We start from the raw sequence: 23,883 nt of genomic DNA, 5'->3' as shown, positions 1-23,883 counted from the left end.
TGGGCTGCAGATCAAATATATTACAGGACAGGGTGGACCTTGAGCTCCCTTGTTAGGGTGTGTTTCTCACTTGCACGGGTTTGCATGCACTTCTTGTGTGCACACTTGTGTGGAAGAAAAGCAGAAAGAGCAAGAGATAGACAGACAAGACCGGAAATGTTTAGAGAGAGAGAGAGAGAGTGATATGGGAGAGGAGACTGTTAGAGGCATGCCAGAGGTATCGGTGCTAAGATTTCTGAAGATCCTTTCTATTATGCTTAATCTAGGGCAACAAAGTCATTCATCCCACTCTGAAAAATCAGAATTTAAAAGCCCATCACGTAGGGAATGCTCCTGATCTTCGGACCCGCATCACGATCTTACAATGTTAGAGCGAGAAAGACTTTGGCAGCCGTGTATCCATCCAACCTGTCATTTAACAGGAAAACCTGAGGCCACATGACCGAAGACCTGCTCAGGATCACAGAGGTAACAAATGATGGCAAAGCTGACACCACAAATGCCTGAAACGGCGACAAAGCAATTTATCCATATTAATCATAGTGATATTAACAAACACTGTCATATATTTGAAGAGATATACATATTCCGAGAAACTTGTCCGTTTTAATTCACTGGTAAGGAATTTCATTATAGACTTCAGGAAAAATATTTCTACAACCTTGTTACCTAGGCAAGAAAAAGATCTAAAAAAAAAAAAATCAATTGTTTCCCTTCTCCCTTGGATTTCGTAACGAGAAAAAGTTGTGGAAGAGTGAGCCGGTAACCCTTCCTTTGCCATGAACGTGACTTTACCACTTTCTTGAAGCGGTTACACTGGAGCCCCCGAGCAGTGTCCTTGGTTAACTGTTTCGCTCCTCTTCTGTGCTTGAGGGAAACCAGGAGGCCCAGACAAAGCAGAGCACTCTTCCTTACTGATTTTCCAATAAGGAAACAAGATACTTTCTTCTTTTCAGAGCTGAATTACTCTGTGTGTGTGTGGTATGTGAAATAATTATAACAATTTTTAATGATGTTCACAGGTGTTTTGTGTGATTCTCAGGGTTGCTGTTCTTACGAAGCATTAACTACAGCATTCGTTCAGCATTTATTTACAGCCTACTGTGTGCCTAGGACTTTGCTAGTCCGGCACAACGTGGACACAAAAAGTACACAGGATAGTCTGTGTCCTTAAAATATCTGCCAATCGAGTCAGGAAACCATGGAAAGTTAAGTTAATTTTTCTAGACCTTTTCCTTATATAGCAGAGCAGTAGAGGGACCACAGAGGAGGAATAGAGAGTGAGACCAAAGCCCACTGGAGCAGGCAGGGAGGTTTTGTGGAAGAGGTGGTCTTTACACAAACCTTGAAGGAGTGGGAATGGGAAGGAAAGAAGAGGTAGAAGTGAAAAGGGGAAATGCTATTCTAGACATGGCGAGCTGTCCCTGCAGAGGCACGGGGGCAGCCATGGGGGCCACAGGCAGCAAGTCGGCACACTTGGCATCGGAGCTCCAGCCTCGATGATAGCAAAAATAGAGGCTGAACAGGAAGGAAAGACCAGACTGCGAAGCATTAAGAAGCATTGACTTTACCTAGTGGTGTTTGGGAAACAGATCCGTGCAAAAAGAAGGAAAAAAACTCTGATTCTTAGCATTTGCTGATTTCCATGAGAACAAATCACAAATTCCTGACTAGTTTAAAATTAGCTTATTGATTTTAGCTCATTCTCGGAAAAAACACTGAAAGACTCTGAGCTTCCTTAGGAGGAGAGTGGCGCAGTACAAGAAAGCCAGACCAGGTGAGTCCCACATGGTAGTGGCAGAATGGAAATGGTCGAGTCTGGAGTCGGGAAGACATTTTGGAATTTTATTAAAATAATCCAGTTGTGAGTTTAGTAAGTCAGCTGATCACAACACACATTACAGAAAAAGAAGGGACGCCAGATACACGTGGGAGAAGAACCACGGAGACCTGAGGGTGAAAGGAATGTGCAGCGGGAGGGACATTAAACGACTCGGGTTTTTAAGTCCAGGCGACGGGGGGCACGATAATGCATCACTAAATGTGGAAACAGGGTACAGAGTGCCTTTTACTATTGCTTCGAATAAGGAATTAGTTTGCACTCTGAAAAAAACACTGCCGAGAAGCAGGGGTGTAGTCCTTGTAATCTGGGGACCAAAAGCTGAGGACGACCCCTGGAAGACCACCTGGACAGTCGGTAAGCCTGGAAGGCCTGGGAACCCCATGTATTCCATCATGAATGATTCTCAGAAAGAGGAAAGCTCTGAGGGGCCCAGAACATCCATGCACATATATGTAGGCCCATGGCATTCTGCCCTGAAAGATTACAACTAGCAGAACTCAGAAATGTCAAGTAAGAACTTTCAATTAAACTAGAAACCACCCACTGGCTCAGTGGTGTAATTCCCCTAGCTACGTAAGTCATAGCCAGCCTGACCTTTGCTAACATAGGAGGACAGAGAAAGTTTTGCAGATTTACCAACACGAGCGCTTGTCTCAATCTTTCTGTAAAGCTGATAGGGAATGCCATATCACCGGCACATCATACTGGTCTGAAAGTACCCAGCCCAGAAAAAGGGCTAAATCGCTGAGAGACCACTGATAAAGCCAACCTTTGAGCATCAGTCTCAAAAACCGCATCAGTTAGCAGTTCACCCGGCCCTCATACTACGAACCCAAAACAATCTATAGAGGAGTGATAAGCCTCAAGGTGGAGGTGACGGATGCCTATTAAGATGACTCGGGTGAAAAAGGAAGCTCACTTACAGTGACAGAGCAAGAGACTCTCCAAATATAAGGGACTAGATGCCAGGAAAGGTGGCTGAGCCTAAATCGCCAGGCTCCGGCTGGGTTCACTGGCCAGGGCCTCTTAGCTGCGTCGCCTAGCTCCCAACAGTGGGCAGAGAGGTGGTGGGGCTGTATGAGTGTCAAGTTTCAGCCTCTCTAGGACAGATCCCTTACCTTCAGACAGGGACAAATCATCAGCTGGAGACACCAGGTCTGCCTGAGAAGCTAGCGCTCTGCTCAGATGGGTTGTAATTTGATTCGTCAAGATAACCTGTGAACAGACAGGGAGAAGGTGGGGGCGGGGGAGGAAGAAGAGAGAAGACCAAATTAATTATTACAGCTATCAAAAGGCAGACTGTGGCTTAGGGGGAGACTGATAAGTACACAGGTAGGAAAGCCCCAGCTCTGACTTTCATCAGCTTTATCTCTAGGCCAGAATATCTGGCAAAGCCCACAGGTCACTCAAAACACAGAGAACTGAGGAAACAGGCTGACTCTTTTTCAGAGCTTCAACCACTAACCAACCCTTCCTAAGGGCTAAGTAAATTGGGACTGAGAGGTGTTGTCACATTAGCTGCATAATAGCTAATCTGAAAATTAATATGCACGTGTACACATTTTCCTAAACTTTAATTTTTAAGATTCTATCCACAACCCAGGATGTTACTAGTTCTGAATAAGAGCAATAACTTAAAATTTGGATGCCAGGGGCTTCTTCCCTTTTTAAATCAAAAGTCAGAGTTTCATTTTCAAATTTGTGAAATTAAAATAAGCTTCATTCCTAAAGGGATAACACTCTTCTTTTAAATTACTTGAAGCCTAAAAAAAGAATTCCGAAGTCACACTATATATCTTAAACACAAACTAATATAATCCTACCTATTCAAAATAAAGTTCATAACACTTAAAATTCCTAGAGAACACTCTAAAATTACCTAATTCACATGGTCCACTGCCACACAATATTTTCACATTTGGTTCAGTCAACAAATAATTAGTTCCTTAAAAATTCTCACTTATAAAATTTACCCTATTGTTTAGAAACCTAGAGGAAGAATGGGATACAGATTCTCTTGTGGAAAACTGCAACATCACTAATGCTGATCACTTCCTAGGGTTTGCGTGTTCCAACCACGAGTAGGAAGAAACTGTGGGCATCTTGGTCCATCGGAGAAAATGTACCTCCTGGAAAGGTTACGAATCATTTATATGCAACTGGCTGGACGGTCTTGTTCTGTCCCGGGGTCAGTTATGGTTTTGTTATCACGCTGGCTTGAACAGAAATGAAAATCATGTCCATTCTTTATTGTCCCGCTTTTCAGCCACACCTCTGTTGCTGTCTCTTGAATGGCCAGTGACACCTTATAAATCCTAGACTAATGGCAGCTTAACTGAGGGCCGAGAAGGAGCACGCCGGCAAGGTCAGCGAAGGAATGGAGTGATCTGTGAGCGAAGACCGCCTTCCCCAGGCCTTTGTGTGCCAGCTCAGCCCCCGGGGTCTCCAGCTATTCCACAGCGAGGGTCAGATGGTGCTGCGTTCCACTGAGCGTCTGCTAATCTTATCGCTCGTGTTCTTTTGTGTTGCCACTTTTCACTTGGACCGGAAGGAACTGTGTATGCGATGCCTTCCACTAAAATGGCTGGAAACGGTCAAAGAGTCAGAAGCCAGTAGTCCTGTTCATGAGCGTGACTGAGGGAACGCGTTCGTTTCTCTTTATAATGTCACATGGGGCTCGGAGCTCAATAAAACTGGGCTCAAATTCTGACTCTGACACGGTCGGTGGGCCTTGGAAAGGCACTTAACCCTTTGAGCTTACTTATTCATAGGTAAAATAACACCTATCTTACAGAGTTGTTTTGAGAATTGAATGAGATAATCGATGTAGGGCACTTAACACAAGGTCCGCACGTGGGAACAGTCAATAAACAGAAGCCCTGGTTGTCGTTACTTCTGCCGGAGAGACATCATGTAGGGAAGGAAGTGAGCGTGTCTCCTGTGCCCCAGACAATTGGATAGGATAATAAGACACTAAATCACAATTCTCTACATCAGGATATACTTTCATACTTGACCATTTCTACCAATCTTAGTACCAAATTTTCTTTAATTGCAAAGAATTTGTGCAAAAATCCTAGTAAGAAGAAGATAGTCATTATTTAAAGCAAGGTCAATAAGACACTAGCACGGTTCTGGAAGTACTATGTGCTTTGCCTACCAGTGAAGAAAATAATGTCTGTCTGTCCCAGTTTAAAAAAAACGTGGAGCTTCCGAGAGATCTAAATATGTAAGTTCTGTCTTCAAGGGGGTTCTTCTAAAAGATGGCTTGGTGATAATGAATAAAGCTCTAATGATATACAACAGTAATAAGAGAAAAATTCAGCGAATACCTACAATGCGAAGCATGTCGTCATACCAGCACACACAGGGAAAAATACAGATGTAGAAGTGCCGTATGTCCTCGCTAGAAACTTGCATGCTAAAAGATAAGGCCCTTACTCAAATATTCTGACCACTTTTTCTCAATTATTATTTCATTGGTCCAGGAGTGGAAACTTGTTCTGAGGGGGGGTTTTATTGTACCTAACTATAAACGGGATGCCCTGCAGAACCTAAAACAGAACTACGGTACACGTACACCACAAAAGATAGCCACTCTTCGTTCCACTTCCAGCGGAAGAGTCGGTGAAGAAGAGAACACTTCACCCTCCAATGGCAAGATAACAAACTCCTTACTGGTTTTGCTAATAATCCTGGCCCTTTTTATATTACAACTTTAAAATCCAAATCAGTGAAGCTGTACACAGCAGCCAAACTCAGGGGGTAGCTAATCACACTATCTTACTGAATTGCATTTTTCTAAATCTGAGTATAGCAAAATGATAGGATGGAAACTTTTCCAAATAGTATGGATGACAAATAATCATGACTGGGCAGAAGCCAGTAGCTGCGTTGGCCTCTGAGGCAACCTGGACACTTGAAAACTACATCCTTAAAATAACTGACAAAATACTATTGCAAGTTACGAACAGAGTAGTAACACTATCTGGTTTCTAACACTGAGCTCTGACCGACACTTGAAGGGGCATTCCTGCTGCTTCGCCTCCACTGGGAAGGTGGGAGCTTCTCTGCTTGGTACCAAATTTATGCGAGAGCAGTTGGCACAGTGATTAGGGTCAGACAGAGCTGAGTTCAGATCCTGAGTTCGACCACGTACTAGCTGTGTGACATTGCGCACGTTTCATAACCCCTCTGGGCAGGCTAACGCTTCACTCGCAGAGTTTCGAGGGTTAAACTGGATAATGTGAATAAAGTCCTTAGTATACGGTGTCTGGCCAATGGTAAATGCTTAATGAAGGTTAGCCTCCATCATTGTCTTTCATTACCCTTTGCTGATCTGCTCGCTTGGTTACATGGAAAACCCCCGCCCGATCCCCTGTTTGTCCAGCATGTAGCCTACTGCTGACAGAGAACAGATACTTGCTGTTGATATGTTCCAAAAGCAACCAAAACTGAATTGAAATGGCACCTGCTAGTTTTGCCATTTCCCTAAAAGTACGGCTTATTTACAAAATACACCACCCCCCGCCCCCGCCTCAACACTACCTTCTACTACCAATCCGAAAGCCAGAGTGAGACTCTTGGACGAAGGCGAAGAAATATTTTCTAAAAAATAGTTATGACTACATCTGAAGCCAGGAGGAGATGGAATCCAAATTAGTTTACTCTTCAGGAAGAATACCATCCACATATTGGGGGGAACAGGCAGCCTGTAAGTTGTGAAGTAACAATGGTCTCCACGCAGCTTCAAGTACAGAGAGGCCACTTACTCCCAGGCCTTCCCGCACTGCGCTCTTGGCTGCGGGAAGCTTCAGGCACACTTGAGCAGAAAATGGACCCTCGTGTCATGCCACCAGACCCTGAGTCTCATTTTTGGCACCCCCTCCCAAGGCAAAATGGGGGTGAGGGAGGACTTCTCCTTTCAAACACCGTGCACCTAGGCCCAAGTTTTCCCTTGCGTTTCCTAGCTTTTCTAAATGTATCCTACTCGACTCTTCTGCGTACAGTAGGTTGGCATCTATATTCACTTTATGGGGACAAGGACATTCTCTGAAGAAGAAGGAACCTCAGGGTGCGGATTCATAACTAACCAATATATATATTATAAGCTAGAGAAAAGAGATGAAGAGAAAGGAGCCAGTTAAAGACCAAATGACCTAGTAAGGCAGACAGAGGGTGGGAATGAATGCTGCTCTGGTCATTCATGAAGAGGATCCTGGGGATGAAAAACCAGCACACAAGCAGACAAAAATATATGACTCATTTCTACTGAGTATCCAAAAGATAGTTTGTGAGAGCAAATTATCTCGAGAAAAGAGGGAAGGCGCCAAGGAAGCTGGTCAGCAAGACCATCAGCCCCAAGGGTCAGGGGCTTGGTGAGCTGGAGCCCCCCGACCAGTTAAGCCTGACTCTCCGCTGGTCTCCGCGTCTAGTGTGGGCCACCCACCTGCAGTGGACCCGCCTCTCCTCAACTACGCCGTGACCAGACTACATCTAGGCCGTATCCACAACCTCTTCACACCTCCTGCTCCTGGTCCAGACTACATTCTACCTTCCGGGGCCACGGTATGTGTCTACATTGAAGTATTTGGGAACATCTTGGTTAGGGCCTGCATGAATAGCTACTTAGTATATTCAACTCACTGCGAGTACTGGAAAATGGTGGACAGAAGAGAAAATGGGACAGCCATGGAGAAATCAGAGTGGGGAACTGCCAGGCCTCAAGGAACAGCCTTGGATGGAAGAAGCTCCTTTCATTTGACTTTTGGAAGGTGACAGAGAAGAGGGAGTTTGTGGTCAGCCAGGGACAGGGTACACTGGAACAGGATATTTTGCTTGGCAGAACAGATATTTAGGGTCAGCAAAACAACTCAATATTTACAAGTAATAATTTTTAAGGACCTAAGAACATATCCTCATTCAGCTTTCTGTGGGGACAGGTAAGAGGCAACTTATAAGCTGCACCTTCCATAGAACGAATTAGAACCACCTGAGACAATAGTTAATAATAGGCAAGAAGAGGGAGGTGCAGACCTACCTGCCCACTCTCCCTCCTGAGGCAGCACTGGGCAGAGGAGAAAGGAGAACCCTTAGCCCAGACCCATGGGCAGGTGACCTCTCCAGGCCTTGATGTCCTGGTCTAGAGAACTTGATCTATACAAGTAATGAGCAGAGGGCTCTAACATCCCAGAATACACTAAAAGATTATCAAAGCGCTGCGCTGCGACAGGCCCGATCTTACGACAAGGGTCCTTCTGGATTCTGACACTAATAAATATCCATAAGTCAAACAGGTAAACAGCATCAGCTTCTGAGACAGTGTCCAGCATCTTATGTGAATTCTGCCAGTCTTTTTGGTAGTTTCCGGTGCCCTCAGAAGCATGTGGCTTATCAGTTTCGAGACCCAGAGGAGGCTTGGAAACTAAAACTCTTCGCAGAACTCCTGTCTGCATGCAACCAAGGTTAAGGGGTAGGCTAGGCTAGAGGAATCATGAGGCAACCTCAGTCGTCTCAGAGACATTTCTCTGCCCATAAAAACACCCGCTTCCTCCTCCCGCCCACTCCCTGCCAGAAATCTGCCACACTCTAACACAGAGAAGCAGGGAAGTTTCAGAATCACTTAACTGGGTGCTGAGGCCAGATGCACTGATTGTCCTGATACTCACGGCTACGAAGTAAACAGGCAGCCCACTGCCTAACCTGGCCATCTCCTGAGGCAGCGGTCTCCAACCTTTTTGGCACCAGGGACCAATTCCGTGGAAGACAATTTTTCCAGGGACAGGGGCATGCGGGGGGTAGCAGGGGTGGTTTCGGGATGATTCAAGTGCATTACATTCAAGCTCATCTCCTGCTGTGTGGCCTGGTTCCTGACAGGCCACCAACCAGTACCACTCAGAGGCCCTGGGGTTGGGGACCCCTGCCCTGAAAGGCAGAGAGACTCTGGGGGTGGCTGGCCGCTCACAAACTGCCTGCCTGCCACTAAACCTGGCACTCCGCAACTGGCAGGGCTCTGCTTTTCATCGGCTCTGAGGGCATCGTTAATTTTTTCTCTTTTTGTATTAAAAATGGCCTACCTGTCCTGGCCAGTGTGGCTCCGTGGATTATGCACCGGCCTGCAAACCAAAGGGTCGCCAGTTCAATTCTCAGTTAGGGCACATGCCTGGGTTGCAGGGCCAGGTCCCCAGTAGGGGACGTGTGAGAGACAACCACACGCTGATGTTTCTCGCCCTCTCTTTCTCCCTCCCTTCCCCTGTCTAAAAATAAATAAAGAAAATCTAAAAAAAAAGAATTATAGAAATAAAAACGGTCTATCTGCTCAAAGTACACCTTTTGTCAATGTTACTTTGGGTAACTAACATGATCCTGATTGACGGACATAACAGGGACCTGCGCCTTCTATCCAAGCAGAGGCCTGGAATAAGTCAGAAATTCTGAGGTTTAATCCTGTTCTGTTACGGATTGCCGCATGTCTTGCTTTTAAGGAGACATAGGCCGGAATTTTCCTGTGAGAAGCTGTTGAGGTTCAGTGAGTCCTTTCATCACCAAAGCTTGAGAGCAAGGCCCTGGAGTGGTTTCCACTGTACTCTCCTCTTGCCTTCCAACCGCGAAGGTCTGCCCCAACCCAGCTGCTGTGATAGGAGCTGGGGGGGCAGGGCGGGCAGGGAAGGGTGAGAGGCAGAGGGAAAAGGACAAGAGTGGGAGGGGGCGCTGAATGCAGTGTGGGAACAGGGGTGCGCCGCCCCAAAAGTGGGTCTAGAAAGTCATCCTGGCAACTCCCCTGACAACTCCGCGTCCCACTCCCTTCCCGTCGCTCCCAGCTTTGAAAAGTGATATCCAATATTTGTTGTGAGGGGAAGTCAGACCAAACATTTTGGAGCTGAGCATCAGAAATCTGGTTTTACTATTCACTGGCTTAGTTTTGCCAAGCTCTGAAATAGTATAAATCATTCCATTATGGAAAAAAATAATTTTTCATTAGCTTCAGCCCAGAGAATATCAACTGACAGTTTGAGAATAAAGAGCTGATAAAGTGTAGTATTGCGGCCTGCTCTTTCCATCTTGAAGGTATGCGTGACAATTGTTTTCTGGGAAAATCTGAAAGGCTATGGGGGATTTTCCTTCTGAAATATTTGTGGTAAAAGGATCGCACTTCAGTTTGGCGTGAAGAAGGCACTGTTGTGGGAATCAGGCAGCTGCCTTTTATTTCTGGCTCTGTCACCAACCTGCTGTGCGATTCTGGGAAATGCTCCTAACCTCTCTATACCTGAAAGTGTTAGGTCCACAGAAAATATAAAGAAAATGAAATGCACCCTGGCCGGGTGGCTCAGTTAAATGGAGCATTGTCCCTACACCGGAAGGTTGTGGGTTCAATCCCCGGTCAGGGCACATACAGAAGGCAACCTATCAATGTTTTTCACACCACTGTTTCTCTCTCCTTCTCTCTCTCCCCCTCCCCCTCTTTCTAAAATCAATAAAACATCCTTGGGTAAGGATTAAAAAAAAGAAAATGAATGTGTCATGACTCTGAATGTAGCAGGCTGCTATGAAAAATGTTACATGTTTCAATTGGTGTTATACTTAAATGCTTCTGTTATCATTGATTCTCATCATCTTGCAACCTTAAGAAATCCACCCTACGCAGAACTAATTGGCACTGGCCGAGGAAGAGAGGAAGGGAAGAAAAAAGAAGGAGGGGAGAAATCTTCATAAAATTCACACCTCTTTGGGGGGACTGGAGGGGAAAAAAATCTCTTTTGTAGATTTCACTGTGAAATTCACACGCACAGCTATAGAAACACTCTGCCTTGTAGAGGTACCTAAAGAAGACACTGACCCAGTATGAGGCAACATAGACGGAGGAACAGAATCTCCACTGCTCTGCACAAAGGCAAACACAAACATACTCAGTCACAAAGGGATAGATAATAATACCTCTGCCATCTCATGTTAGCCATTGCCCAGACCACTGAGTTTAGGGGAAATATTGGGGTAGGACTGTCTGCCATTTGGCCAAAATAAACCTAAGAAAAAACTGTGTGGCACAGTAGGGCGACTTTCCCCTTGACCTACTTTTCCTGGGGTGCACGTGCGAGGAGGTGCAGTGGAAACCTGGGGCAAGCAACTATCGTGCTGCGGACGTAGGCGTGAAGAGCTCCGGTTCCCGTGTCAGCGCGCTGTTCCACTGACCCCGATGGGGCTGAGGTTAACACGTGGTGGTTCCGGGTCTCCAATGGAGCAACAGTTGTAACAAGGCCACAAACTGCAGGCTGGTGTGCTCTTTCCACCTCCAGCCCAGCCTCGGCAGCATCCTGTCGGTGCTCTCGGGCCAGCTGCAGGAAACAGCACGCACCGTTGGTGAACGGCGACAGTGCGTCCCCAGTAGCTTCAGATGGTGCATTCAGCAACTGTGTGTAAGCATGGGGCCAAAAAGGTCTCTGGCCCGATGGGGTTTGGACAAGAACAAGGCTAACTGTCAGATGACTCTGAGGTTCACGGACATGGAAGAAACCTTCCTATCAGCCTTCACTGTACTGTACATTTCCTGTGGCCTCTTTGGCTTTTGAGTGAAGTTCTTTTGGTTGTCTTCACCCCCTCCCTTACTGCCCACTGAACCTCACAGACAGGCAGAGGTGAATTTCCAACAGCCCCCTGAGTTTCTGCTGACCTTTTTAGGTGTTTTTGTTACTTAATGGTGTTTTCTATTCATGTGCCCTCCTGGGCTCTGGGGATTCCCCTCCCTTTGATTTGTAAGGAGGATTAGAAAGACACAGCTTTATGATTAGCCCATCACAGAAGGCTGCTATTAACTGATTTCCCCTCCTTAGACTCATTTGAAACCAAGAAAACAGTTCTGTTGAGTCACTTGCTCCCTTTGGGGGTGTGGGCCTGAAAATACTGCTCTTGGGGGAGTCCAGCCTGATAAAACACCGACTTTGTTATTCTCCAGCCCCGGCCACACAGATAGTGGCTTGTAGGAGGGAGAAGCGGAAGCCCAGAAAGGCCTCTGGTCTCACCCCGCCAAAGGAGGATGAGCCAACGCTGGTCTGTCTCCTCGTGTCTCCACGCCACCGCAGCAAGTGGCATCCTACCCAGCATGGCTCTCCAAACTCTGAAACTGGATGTGTGCATCCGATTCTATCCCCAGAATGTATCTGTGGCATAAAATAGGAGCAAAGGTCACTCACTATCTGTTCAAAAGGAGGTCAAAGGTCTGCCCAGGAACAAATTTCCAAGGCAGGAGCCTCATCAGATATGCTTTTGAACAAAAACTATTTATTTGATATCCTCGAGGAAGTGATATTGTGTAAGGTGTTATTTTTTTAAAGGGGGGGGGATTGGGAGTGGAAGCAATGCTGTCTGTGTCCAATTATAACCTACAATTAAACAGAGTCAACATAGGAGAGACACAAGAATAGGCCCAGAACAAATACATTAAAATGACTAAATATTTACACGGTGAGTAGGGGCAGGCTTCCTTCCACAGCAATGCCCTTGGAGTGGAGATATTCCGTCATGGTCCCTACCAAGTCCCAGTCACGTGCTACAGGCCCATAAAACAGTTGTCCTAGCCAAGGACAGATCACAGTCAAGGCACAAGCCCTAATCCCAGAAGACAAATAGGTTTCTAAGTCTCTGATGCCCACTCTGGCGGCTTGGGAGCAGCCACCTGCAGCACGGCCCCAAGAGGACCTGGGAGGTTGTGTCAGGTCTGAGCTGCTAGAGGGGATGGTGAGGCACAGGTGCAGCTAAACCTGCCCAACGGAAGTGCATGGGCATGCTCTCCGGTAATTTTTCCTCCCTCATTTTCAGCTGGCTATCTTGTTCACCTCTCGTCGGATGTCATTAAAAAGAATGATGAGTGACACCATTTTACGTAGGCATGGTGCTTTGTAATTTTCAGAGTATGTTCACAGAATGATCTTAGCTGACCCTTGCTTCCTTGTGAGAGCAGCTGGGAAGTACCCCAAGCAGCTGATGCGTGTTAGGAGGGTGGGCTCTGGAGTCAGACCCCCTGGGTTTCCATCTCAGCTCCACCACCTGCTAGCTGAATAATTTCAGGTAGATTCCTTCTTTAATTGTGTAATTAGCATAACAATAGTGCCTATGATGGGCCTATAGAGCACACAGGACAGTGCTGAATACCTACCTAGCAGGTGCAGGTCACTTCAGTTTTTCCAGTGGGAAAGTTGACGCTTGGGGCCCTGTCATTCTATCTCTGTCTTTCTTGTGGTTCACGGGGACTCTCATCCCAGCCCACGTGTCCCAGTCTGAGATGCCCTCCTTTACTCCTCTTTAACTTTCCTGTTTTTTCTGGGGTCAGTTCAAACACTGCCTCTTCCAGGAAATCTTTCCTAACCGTGCGAGGCCCAACTGACCTCTTAGTTCTACGCGCTCCCACTTTAGGATCAGTACCAAGTAACTCGGTAGGAGAACTTTCTTCTCATTGTGTCACGTAAGCTATTTTGTCTCTCTACCTCCAGTGTAAATACGATGAGACTTTTGTGCACTTCCGGATCCCCGCCCCCATTCTGAAAGAGAGAGGGAGAAAGGAGGACATTAACATTTATTAAGCACTTCTCACGTATCAGACCCTGTGTCAACATACATGAGCTCATTTCATCCTCACACCTCAGTGACGTAAACATTATTATCCTAGTTTTGAAGATGAACTTTGAAACTAAAGTTCAGAGAAGTAGAGCAATTTTTTGAGACCAAATAGCATGTGGGAGGGCCAGAATCAAACCAAGTCTGTCTGGCTCTTCAGCCTCCACTGGATTTACCACAGAAAAGATTCTCCACGTGAATACTCACAGGCTCGTGGATGTGTGTTGATTAATTTCTTCAGAACAGAGCATTTGCTGATATTAGCCTGACGAAGTCTCATGTTGTTTAGTGCAAAGTCACACACAAAGGAAGATGAAACAAAATGTTTAAGGAAAAGACAAATCTTCAGCAGCGAGGAGAAGCCAGTGGCTTGTCAGAACGCTGCTTGGCAGAGGTGGGAACGCTGCCTGCAGGCTGGGAAGGAACCATGCTCCAGCAGGTCTAGCAAGAGAAAGGACGCCAACTCCTGGGGTCTATTTCTGTCTCCGCCACGAACCACGCTGCTAATATTTTCACTTCTGCTAATGTGTGATGACAAGAGTTTCAGAAGAAAGGTTGCCACATCAGAGCCGAGTGAGAACAGGCAGTTAGCTGGTTAAATGTGGTAAAGCCACAGCCGACACTGGGGTCTGGAATAGGAGTCAGAGCTGGGGCGGATTCTGTGCGGGCATCTGTCTTCCCAGCTTCACGTCCACTCAAAGGGAGCAGCCCTGGGTATCGAGTACTACTTAAATTTACGTTTTCAAACAAGGGCTAGCTTTGATTGACTTAGCACCCCCACTTGACTGACTCAAGAAGTTTGTTCTTGTTGTCCTACTTGAAATGGTGTTTGTTTTATTTTCAGACTGGTCACTCCATACAGTGGTGCTACTAAATAAAAAAAACATTAATTGATTCTTAGTATATTTGATCATCAGTTCATGGAATGTATTAGTGCCTCTTACATCCTGATGGAGCCCCTGGCTTGGTGGTGAAAACCCAGCTGGGATGGAGTTGGCAGGGACAGGGGTTTGTTCTTGGTCTTTGAAGTCATCCAGCCAAGAGGCGAGGCCTGCAAAAACCTAGGCAGGTTCCTGCGGCCCTTTACAGTACAACAGGATCCCTTAAAAAAAAGGGAGCACAGGACCTATGGGTGGTGGATATCCATTTCCACACATCTCAAAGTCCCACTGAATTCAGAATCCTGGAGCTGTGGGCAAGTCTTGTGGAAGACTTCCTGCTTCCATTAAGGCCCGGAAAGGGACCGCGGTGGAGAACGGATGCACAGCTGCTTCAGAATGGGAGGACAAGCAAGCTCTTTTCTTCTGCTTATTTCCAACACAGCGTTCCTTCGCGGGACTCCTCCTGCCCTTGCCAGGGCCGCACGGACATGACTAACTCTGCCTGTCGCTCCAGTGAATCCAGGCAAATAAATAAGTCAGTTCTCTTTAAGCTTGTGGTCTCGACTCCTTGTTGGTTTATTGCAAAATTAAAGGGCACACAGAGTAGAACTATCAATCAGTAACCAGCAGAGGAATAAGCTCTTTGTGGAATGTACTGAGAAGCAGGAAAGAAGAAGAAAAAAATGAAAAGAAACCTCACAAAATGGCCATTTGTTAGGAGAACAGAGAAAAAAAAAAAAAAAAAACCCGCACTGCACATGCAGCATCATTTAGGAAAAGTCTGATTAACGGTTTCCTATCTTGCCAGCAGAGCAGGCACAGGAACGCAAACAAAAATCCCTCAAAATGCTCTGCCATTTATTAGTGCCGGTTTCTTGTGGGTTTTGCTGTATTCCATAGACACAGCCAGAGATCACAGGGCCGAGGGGCTGGAACAGTGACTCAGCAGGCTCAGGACCAGAGGAAGGAGATGAGATACCACTATTGTTTATTATAAAATAAACAAACATAACTGGCTTCCTGCGCCCTTTACCCCAGTCTGACCTTCCCTTAGCACCCTGTTCAAGTAAAAGCATCGAGTACTAGGCCTTATGTGGAACTCTTAGTCAATGCTATTTGGTGAGGGTAAAATTGAAGAGCAGTATACAGTCTAGAGGAAGAAAACTAACACATACTGAGTGCCCACTGGGTGCCAATCCCTGATGGCTTAGTCACATAACCTTCTTTAATCCTCAGGGCAACCCTTCGCAGGAGATGGTGCTGCTCTTCTCCTTTAAGGATGCATGCATTCAGCGGCGTGCCTAGCTTGCGTCAAGCAGCAATAGCTATGGGACTCCGAAATCGCTTCTTTCAGCCAGATACGCCACGTTCAAGCACTGCACCGGAAAACTGCTGGGGTATTCTGAATCTTTCTGGACAAAATTCAGTGGGTAATATTGGAAATGGCATCATCAGCAGCCCTTGGCCTGCTTCGCACACCTTCCACTATATGTAAGTTTCTTGTCTAGACAACTAATATTCTCGCCAGTTTCACAGGAAAGGAAAGGAGGCGCCCGGAGGTATCGGGAATTGTTCGCACTAGCGAGCAGAAGAGCCCTTAGACCACGGCATGGCTCCGGTTCTCACCCACGCAAGATGTAGCCTTTGAAATAACTTGGTTTGGCGAAAATCCTTTATGTCACTTTAGAATAATGGAGGTGATACGCATTGTATGTAATTTATATATATTACACACACAAAAGCTCATCTGGACCTCCTTAGCATCTAACAATAATGCAGATATGGCATCTCTGTCCACACCAGAGGGGAACGTAACTAGCCTATAGTTTACAGCGTGTAAAGGGGACCTAAACCCGAGTCTACTGACTCCAGGTCTCACGCTCTTTATTCTGCTTCTCGATGCTGAAGGGGCGCACGCCCCTAGGAAAGATGCAGACTGATGGTGAAGGAGTAGGCACCATGAGAAAGCTGGTTCTTAATGTCTTTGGAACAAGGACAAGCTGCTTATGAAGTGGTGAAGCCCATGGCAACAGGATCTTGGGTTCACTTCTTTTCTCTGCAGAGGTGATCATCACTGGTGTGAGAGCCTCTGTGCTCTCTCTGAGGGTGGTCCTCCACTTTCTGGGAGGTTCCCTGTAAGTGCTGGTTATGGTTTATCAGAAGTGGCCCTATTCATCAAGGAGTACCCAGCAGAGAATCACAGAGGCAAGAAGGGAAAGAAAGCCATGGCTGGGACTAGGCAGACTCTCAGGGCAAGACTGCAAGGAGGTTAAAGAGAAAGGGTACATTTAAGGTTCCCCCCGCAACTGCCACCATCTCCTCTCTGCCCCGAGTATCCCCTGGGCTTTGTCCACTCACCCTCCCCAGCACAGCCACAGTGGAACCCCCAGAAGACCTCCTTTCCCCGGCCAGCAGCACACGGAAAGGCTTTGAGAACCCAGCTCCATCTCTGTGCCATCCACCACTACTCATGAATCTACGCCGTCCTTGGTTTATCTCCTTCCGTCCTCCCAGGGAACTAAACCGTGGATAAGTCTTAGGTGACTTCTGCTACTGGTCTTCACGTTGCCGGAAAGCACCCCTAGTGAAACACCAGTTCTCTAAAGCAGCGACTCTGAAGTGCAAGAGGGGAGGTGTGAATATGGTCCCCTGACTCCCAAATCCACATTAAACATGCTCCACATCCTTTTCCTCCCTCTTCTTTTTTAAAAAAATTATTTTATTTTTGTTCAATTACATTTGTCTGCATTTTCTCCCCATCCCTCTACCCCACCCCAGCCAAACCCACCTCCCACCCTGCTTCCACCCTCCCCCTTGGTTTTGTCTATGTGTCCTTTATAGTAGTTCCTGAAAACCCTTCTCCCCACCGTGCCTCCCTCTTCTGAAATAGAAAGTCTGGCTTGTCCTTTGACTGAGAGATTCCCCTACAGATATCTGAAGCATAGTTGAAATACAAGTGGGATATCTGACAAAATAGTTACCTAAGTAATTTAATTATTAAGGTTTAAGATGATAGAATATTTGTTAAACACTACTCATGGTCAAAACGAAGCGAAGATGGATGATTTTGCATTAGAAAGGAGAAGCAGCAGTAGCATGTGAACAAGTTGCAGGGAGAGGGAGCAAACAGTCCTGCCATTAGGGTGCAGAGAGAGTGGGGCGTCTGGGAAATGGGGGGATGGCATCATCCGGGGAGCCCAAGGGAAAGCGTCATGTGGTCTGGGCCTTGAAAGAAGGGTGCAGTATGGTCATTGAGAGTTATGTGGAAGATCGTTTCAGATGGCAGAAGAGACCCCAATATGATAATAATTTGGGTCTGCAGAGTATTTCAGAGGACTTTCAACTCTGGAATAATGGAAGTCACTGAAAAGGTGACCAATCTTTATCTTTCTAGGATCACTCACAGGCATTTATCCCAGGAACTCATCTGTCTCTAAAAAGAGGACTCTGATAAAAGTGGAAATGCACCCTGCCCCCCAGGCTGAGAGACACTGGAGAGTTGTCTCCCCTTCATGTGGCTTCTCTTGCCTGCACAGCCCACCCTGGTCGGAAGGAGATGCAAGTCATCTCCACGGTCCTGCCTGCTGCTGTAGTTGGGTCCTACAGAGTGAGCCGAGAAAGTCAGTGTGTGTGTGTGCGTGTGTGTGCCTAACTGTTCAAACTGCAGAGCTAAGTTTCAAACTGTATTTAGAAGCTAAATTCTGCTAAAACACATCAAAAGGTACCAGGCCCCATTACAGAGGACAGGAAAAGCCCTAATTCATATGCAACAGGGTTTAGGAAAAATCTTTATGAAAGACTTCTTAGCAAAGTTGGGGAGTAAAAGCTAAAACAAAACAACCAAAAAGTCCTCAAATGACTGTGCACCATCAGTGTCCGTTCTGGTAGCTTCCCTCCAGTTCCCGCACAGGAAGACCCCGTCAGGCTGCAGCGTTTTCCTGTGCTGGAGCAAGGAGGCATTATAAGGCAAAGCTGAGTCCTCGGATTTGTTCCACTACTGAAAAAAAACAAAACAAAAAAAACACATTTTTTTTTCCAGCCAGTAAATTTTCAACATGACTGACAAGAAAGTTTTCCATCTTTCTATTTATGCTTTAAAGGCAACACCAAAGCTCAACTAGATGTTTAAATAGAAACCTCCATCAATACAACCTATATTACTTTCATTTAAATTCAGTCTGTTATTTGGTAGTAAATTGGGGGAGGGGGTCAGAGAGAAGTCCCCTGACCCCAATCAAGACTTGGAAATAAGGAAAATAAGATGGCTTTCTGTAATTAAACTAGGCAATCGGCACTTACTCACTGCCTTGGAGCAGAATCACAAACGAAAGGACAGATTAGTGCCCCGCAGAACGAAGGATCTCGGTTAGGGCATCACTGGGGGAAAACTGTTAGGGAGCTCTGGCAATGGAGTGATCCAGCTGCCATCTTCCGAACCCACTGATCAAATTGATATCATTAAAGGAGGTTACCCAGATATTACTGCGTCACGGCATGATAAACAGGAAGTAGACAGCATCGCCTATAGAAATTTTTTGTCTAAAATAAATCTAATAACCACTAATTCATGGGATAAAGAAGAATAAGTTAAACAACACCTTGAGGAAGCTATTGGCCAAATCTAGAATGTGTGGTATTCTACATGCGATCTCTCCAACAATTCAATGTCACAGATAAAGGGGAGGGGAGAATGTTACCGAATAAGAGAAATTCAGAAAATGTAACAACCAAATATAATCTGTTTCCCTTATTTAGATCCCTATTTAAATTAGCCAAGTGTAAAAGAACATCTCCAAGCCATTCAGGGAAATTTGTATATGGGCTGGGTATTAGATGTAGGGATGAATTGTTAAATTCTGCTAGGCGTGGTGAAGGCATAGCAGCTATGATTTCAAATGCCCTTACCAATTTAAAGATGGAGGATGGGTGGAGAAAAATGTGTTTTAGAGAGAAATTTAAAAACACAAACAGGAAAGGAAGAGAGGCAGGGAGAAAGGGACAGGTGGAGGAAGACAAAACTCATGCTATATGTGGAAAGTCACCACCAATACTTACATTAGCATAATAATGTAAATGCTAAATAGGGTTTTAACTAAATATCAAGATATGACCGCACTGGAAAGAAGCTGAAGACATCATCTTCCATTGAAAAACTGAGAAACAGCAATTCAAGCACTTTACTTGGAAATATGGAAGTAACTAGCAGAACCAGCAACTCAGTGATTTGAAAGTAGCTGCTTCCAGAGAGGAAGCATCAAAGGAGAGGAGACCTGGGGCAGAGAAATGCTTTTTTTCAGTTCAGTGATACATGATTATTAGATTTGAAAACAAAATACATGTTTTACCTTGATGAAAAATAAAATTTAAATTAAAAAAATACATCAGGCCCTGACTGGTGTGGCTCAGTTGGTTGGGCATCATCTGGCAACGCCAAGGGTCACCGGTTTGATTCCTGGTCAGGGCACATGCCTGGGTTGCGGGTTTGGTCCCCGGTTGGGGTGTGTATGAGAAGCAACCAAGCAATGTTTCTGTCTCACATTGACGTTTCTCTTCCTCTCTTTTCCCCTCTCTCCTCCCTCCCAAAATAAATGAATAAAATCTTGAAAAGAAATATATCAGAAGGATGTGGGAAAGAAGTCTGTTAGCCAAAAAGTTATTACAAAGGGCAGTCGGAGAGGCAAATGATGGTGGTGCTGATTCCAAGCCCAACTACAGCTGCCAGGGAGCCCGGCATAACTCCAGTGAGCACACAATCTCCCAACGGTGGGTCTGGACTGTGGGGGTAAGGGCAGCGGGCTAACCGGGCCCGATCCCACTGACATCTGACTCGCTCTGCTCCCTTATTCACTCCCTACTTACCAAGTAACCTGCCAATAACCTGACTTATCATTGAACTTGTCTTGAAGGGGAAAGGTGCTGGTTAGACAGTTGTGCCTCTCTGGTGCATAGAACAGCTCTTTTTCATCGCAACATTAAAATGCTGGCCTTCTGCTTTTATAGCTCAGTCTGTCCCGTGAGATCTGGGACGAAGAACAGGGCTAAGGTCATCCAAGTGCAACAAGCTCTGGGTCCAAACTGGGCCCAGGCCAGATCACCAAGTAGAAACCACCTGGCTCTGGCTGGCAGCCCCTGCCCCACGCTGCTCTAACCTCAGGGTCCTCCCCCCACGTTGCCTCGAGCACTTTCGCAACAACCCAGTTCATGACTGCCATCCCCACGGTACCACACTAAATAATCGGGAGGCAACTGCGTTTGGCCACTTCCAGAAAGACACAGTGGACACCTGTGGCTCTTTTCATGCGAAGCTATTCTTCACCAGGTGCTTGCAGGATCCCACAGGACACTGTGGGCAGAAGCTAAACTCCAGAACCTTCAAAATATGCGAAGCATTCATAAACCTAAACTATGCAGTAGTAGACTACTGTAATTTTAAAATAAAGAAACACAGTAATAAGCATTCCTGAGTACTTTTAAATACCTTTACATCTGATATCTCATCCGGTCCTCACAAAACCCTGAGACAGGACCGCTCTGTTTTCCCCTACTTATTTACAAAGGTGAAGAACAAAGGCACAGTGAGTCTGAACAATTGGGTCAGGGTCGCACAGCAAGATGGGCCACACCGCTGGAGGGTCCTGCGGAGGTGAAGTGTCTAGCTGGGACTCACACAGCAATTGTGAAGAGCAGAGCTGGGAAGAGGCACCTCGTGTGGAAAAAAAGTGGAAGCCAACGGACCTCTTGAGACATCACTATAACCCCAAACCATGGCTACTGGAACCAACTCCCTTAGCTCTCAAAAGAGCTGGCTGAACACCCAAGATGCATAAAGTCCCCCAATGACCACCGGACAGAACAGAGTCCCTGTGGCAACTGAACCCAAACACTTAAACATAACCCCTGACATTATGACAGAACTGGCTGGTTACAGGTCAAAGGATTTTATGGCACATATTGTTTGCTGTTCTATTTTCAAGTTAAAACAAATACCTCATAAAAATTACAGGCATTTGTTTTATTACCCCTAGAGAAGAGAAAATGCAAAGAAAAGCGGCATCATAAATTTCAAAGTTCCCAGAGTTCTAACAATATTGTTCTCTTATCTCAAACCACCATTTATTGAGCAGTTACTACGAGTGAGCAATGGGGCTAATTTTCATCTCTTCAAAATAGTTTAGCTTAATGGATCCCTCACTATGAGCTGGTCACCTGCTAAGCACTTCACATAGATTATCTCCTTTAATCCTGACCACTGTCCTAGGAGGCAGGCCATAGTAGCGCATTCCTTTCACAGGTGAAGAAAGTGAGCTTAGAAGGTTTATAAAAATCGCACAAGGTGATGGGAGAGCAGACCTTGAAGCCAAAGCCCGGACCCCAGACCTGCAGGAATGCAAAGCCCTGCCTCTTGACCACCGTGCTCCACCACCTCTTCAATCGTCTCTTTTGATCTTAACAACACACTTTCAAGGTTAGAGTTGCTGCCGATGAGGAACAAAGGCTGCGAGAGGTTAGATCACTTTCTGAAGACGCACAGCCAATAAGTGGCAAAGCTGGGATTCAAATCTAGGATCATTTGACTGCAAAGCCCAAGATCTCCATCGCTACACTGCATCATCTCTCCATTCACTGGGATGCCAGCTCCTTCACTCAGCAACTACTCATCAGGGACTTCCTGTGCACCAAGCACCATCCCAGGCAGGTAGGACATGATGTGAATAAACAACTAGAAATCCTTGTGGAGTCTCTATTCTAGCAGTGGGAGGCAGAAAATGAACAAAATAAGTGGTAAATGATACAGTACGTCAGAAAGTGATCGTTTCTATGAGAAACAAAAAACTAAAGTAAGGGGTTTAGTATAAGGCACAATTTTCTACCCTTTTCATCTCATGGAATACACAACTAATTATTAAAATTATGAAGCACACCAAAACCTATATTTTTGCTGATCTAACAAAAAAATAGGTATACTTTTCATTCATTCACACCAGTTGGCTATTGTTATGTTGGCTGAGGCCATTTGTTTGTTTGTTTGTTTTGTGTTTTGTTTTGGACAATCTAAGAGAAAAGAGGTCAGTGTCTCTGACTAAATAGTCAGGTACCGCATGTTTAAAAAATTCTTGTGGCACACCACTTGAAAATTGCTGGTATAAGGTACAGGAACAAGTTACAATTTTAACCGGAGTGGACGAGAGAGGCCTCATATGAAAGGAGAAACACGAAAGGAGGGAACGGACTTAAGGAGCTGCGGGCAGTGGGCACGGGGTGTCAGTCAGTGCTGTATCTCCACACCAGAAACCTTTAAAGGAAAATCCTCTAACTCTTTAACATCTTAGTTCATGTAGAAATACTAAAGAAACAAAAACGTCGAAAACCCAAGGGCCTTGGTGTTGTCACCTATATGCCAAAAATGTAAACTGCAAGGTGACAAGAGAATATACATACAGCTCATCTCCCATTACAGGTGGAAATGGTAAGATTGGGTGGCCATACCTAGGCAAGGGGGGAGACAGGCCAAATATTTCAACTATCAAGAATCAGCTCCCAAAGCGGGTGGCCTTCCCCAGGCAATCGGGGGATGTCTTCATCAAATTCCGTCTACAGATGTGAGGATTATGGAACTACTCCCATAAAACTGCTCTGTGCAACCGTCACAGACTGGCTGAACTCCAGTGACCCAAATGTGACAGCTCCAGAAACACCAACCAGGGCAGCCGCGTCACCCCGTCCGCGAGCACAGAGGCAGGCCATCCTGCTGTACGAACTCATCACGCTGCGAGGGTCATCTGGGAGTTCAGCCTAGGGCTGTGGGAAGTTACAGACAATGTTTCTTACTAAAAAAAAGGAATTCCTTTATTAGGAAAATTCTGAGAATGCATCCTTGTAGTCAGAACTTTCTAGTGAGGAAGAGTGAAAGCTAAGAACTCCATTTTGGTACTTGGCCTCCTCTATGAATGGTCCCTGGTTGACCATCTTCCCTTTCAAGCCCACAGCACATTTCTTTGGAAATATCTGAGGATCAGCACGGATCTTCTAGGGCCTCTCCTGTATTGGGCTAGATTGCATGGCATCCCACAAAGTCAGGGGCCTGAGGAAGCAGCAGTTTGGTAAGGAAAGTTAAGGTTGAAAAGTTATTAGCAGAGTTAAGGTTAGTAAAGTACCGCAGATTGCTTGGAATTCTAGTTTTGATTTCCTTGTTGACCAGTGGAAAAGAGCGGTTCTACAATAGCTGCTTCCCATTGGCAGCTGTGTGTCACCAGGAGCTTCAGATCAAAGGACAGGGAAACACAGAGCCCTGATCTGGGGCCTATGCTCCAACGTCAGATCACACTGCTTTTCATGGTGCAGGTCCTGCAAAACACGAGAGAGAGAGAGAGACAGACAGACAGACAGACAGAGACAGAGAGACAGAGGAAAAGCCAAGAGGGAGGTAGATAACTTCAGATTCCATCCCTCACTGAGTCCACACGTTTGTTATATGTTGACTGAGCACCCACTGGGTGATGGGCGTTATTCTAAGTCCCAGAGCGGTAACAGAGACAGGACTAATAAAGCCTC

General features: G+C 45.9%; 1 protein-coding gene across 4 annotated transcripts in view; it reads right to left on the bottom strand.

The window, feature by feature from the left end:
• RAD51B (RAD51 paralog B) overlaps positions 1 to 23,883 on the bottom strand; it is a 515,100-nt gene that overhangs the window by 161,162 nt on the left and 330,055 nt on the right. For all 4 annotated transcript variants that reach the window (XM_045201893.2, XM_053928932.1, XM_024568299.3 and 1 more), the window contains one exon: positions 2,962 to 3,058. In XM_045201893.2, the coding sequence (XP_045057828.2) occupies positions 2,962 to 3,058 (97 nt within the window). The remainder of the gene's footprint in view (positions 1 to 2,961; positions 3,059 to 23,883) is intronic.

Source organism: Desmodus rotundus, chromosome 7, assembly GCF_022682495.2.
Source record: "Desmodus rotundus isolate HL8 chromosome 7, HLdesRot8A.1, whole genome shotgun sequence".
Lineage (NCBI taxonomy): Eukaryota > Metazoa > Chordata > Mammalia > Chiroptera > Phyllostomidae > Desmodus > Desmodus rotundus.
Note: the sequence above shows the minus strand (reverse complement) of the source record. Positions and strands in the feature narration are given on the sequence as shown.